This window comes from Ceratina calcarata, unplaced genomic scaffold (genome assembly GCF_001652005.2).
Source record: "Ceratina calcarata isolate Rehan_Ccalc_2016 unplaced genomic scaffold, ASM165200v1 scaffold15092, whole genome shotgun sequence".
Classification (NCBI taxonomy): Eukaryota; Metazoa; Arthropoda; class Insecta; order Hymenoptera; family Apidae; genus Ceratina; species Ceratina calcarata.
The window spans coordinates 1-401 of record NW_017136300.1 but is presented as its reverse complement, the minus strand read 5'-3'; the positions used below and the strand labels follow the sequence as shown (position 1 = coordinate 401).

The following is a 401-nucleotide window of genomic DNA, read 5'->3' as shown; positions in this document are numbered from 1 at the left end:
GTATTATGCATAACTGTCATCAATTAATGTAATATGAAAAATGAAGAAAATCACAAAAAGAATTCAAGAACGACAACAGGAGAAAAAAAGAGCTTTATATGTTCGCCTTCCGCATACGATAAAAGATGAGGAAGATGTAGCGAAATTATTTACTGGTAATTTCAAAGTAAATCTTCTTCGACAATCTAGAAGATACTGCTATGTAATATTTCCTAGTCGAAGGGAGAAAGACAAAAATTGGAAAGCAGTAAAAGATATAAAAATAGATGGAAAACGTGTGGTTGTTGGTCCAGCGATAACTAAAGTTGAGAAGAAACCTCCTACAATAAGAAAAAAGATTGTTATACCCAAAATAAAACCAGATACCAAAGTAACAAGACAGTAAGTAGTAATCTATATAC

The 401-nt window shown here is 31.4% G+C and overlaps 1 protein-coding gene across 1 annotated transcript; it reads left to right on the top strand.

Annotated features, from left to right (window-relative positions):
• Nucleotides 1-8: 8 nt before the first annotated feature.
• LOC108632030 (uncharacterized) lies at nucleotides 9-391 on the top strand. Its single transcript, XM_018036326.2, has one exon. The coding sequence runs from the start codon at nucleotides 41-43 to the stop codon at nucleotides 383-385; it is 345 nt and encodes a 114-aa protein (XP_017891815.2). The 5' UTR covers nucleotides 9-40; the 3' UTR covers nucleotides 386-391.
• The last annotated feature ends 10 nt before the right edge of the window (nucleotides 392-401 follow it).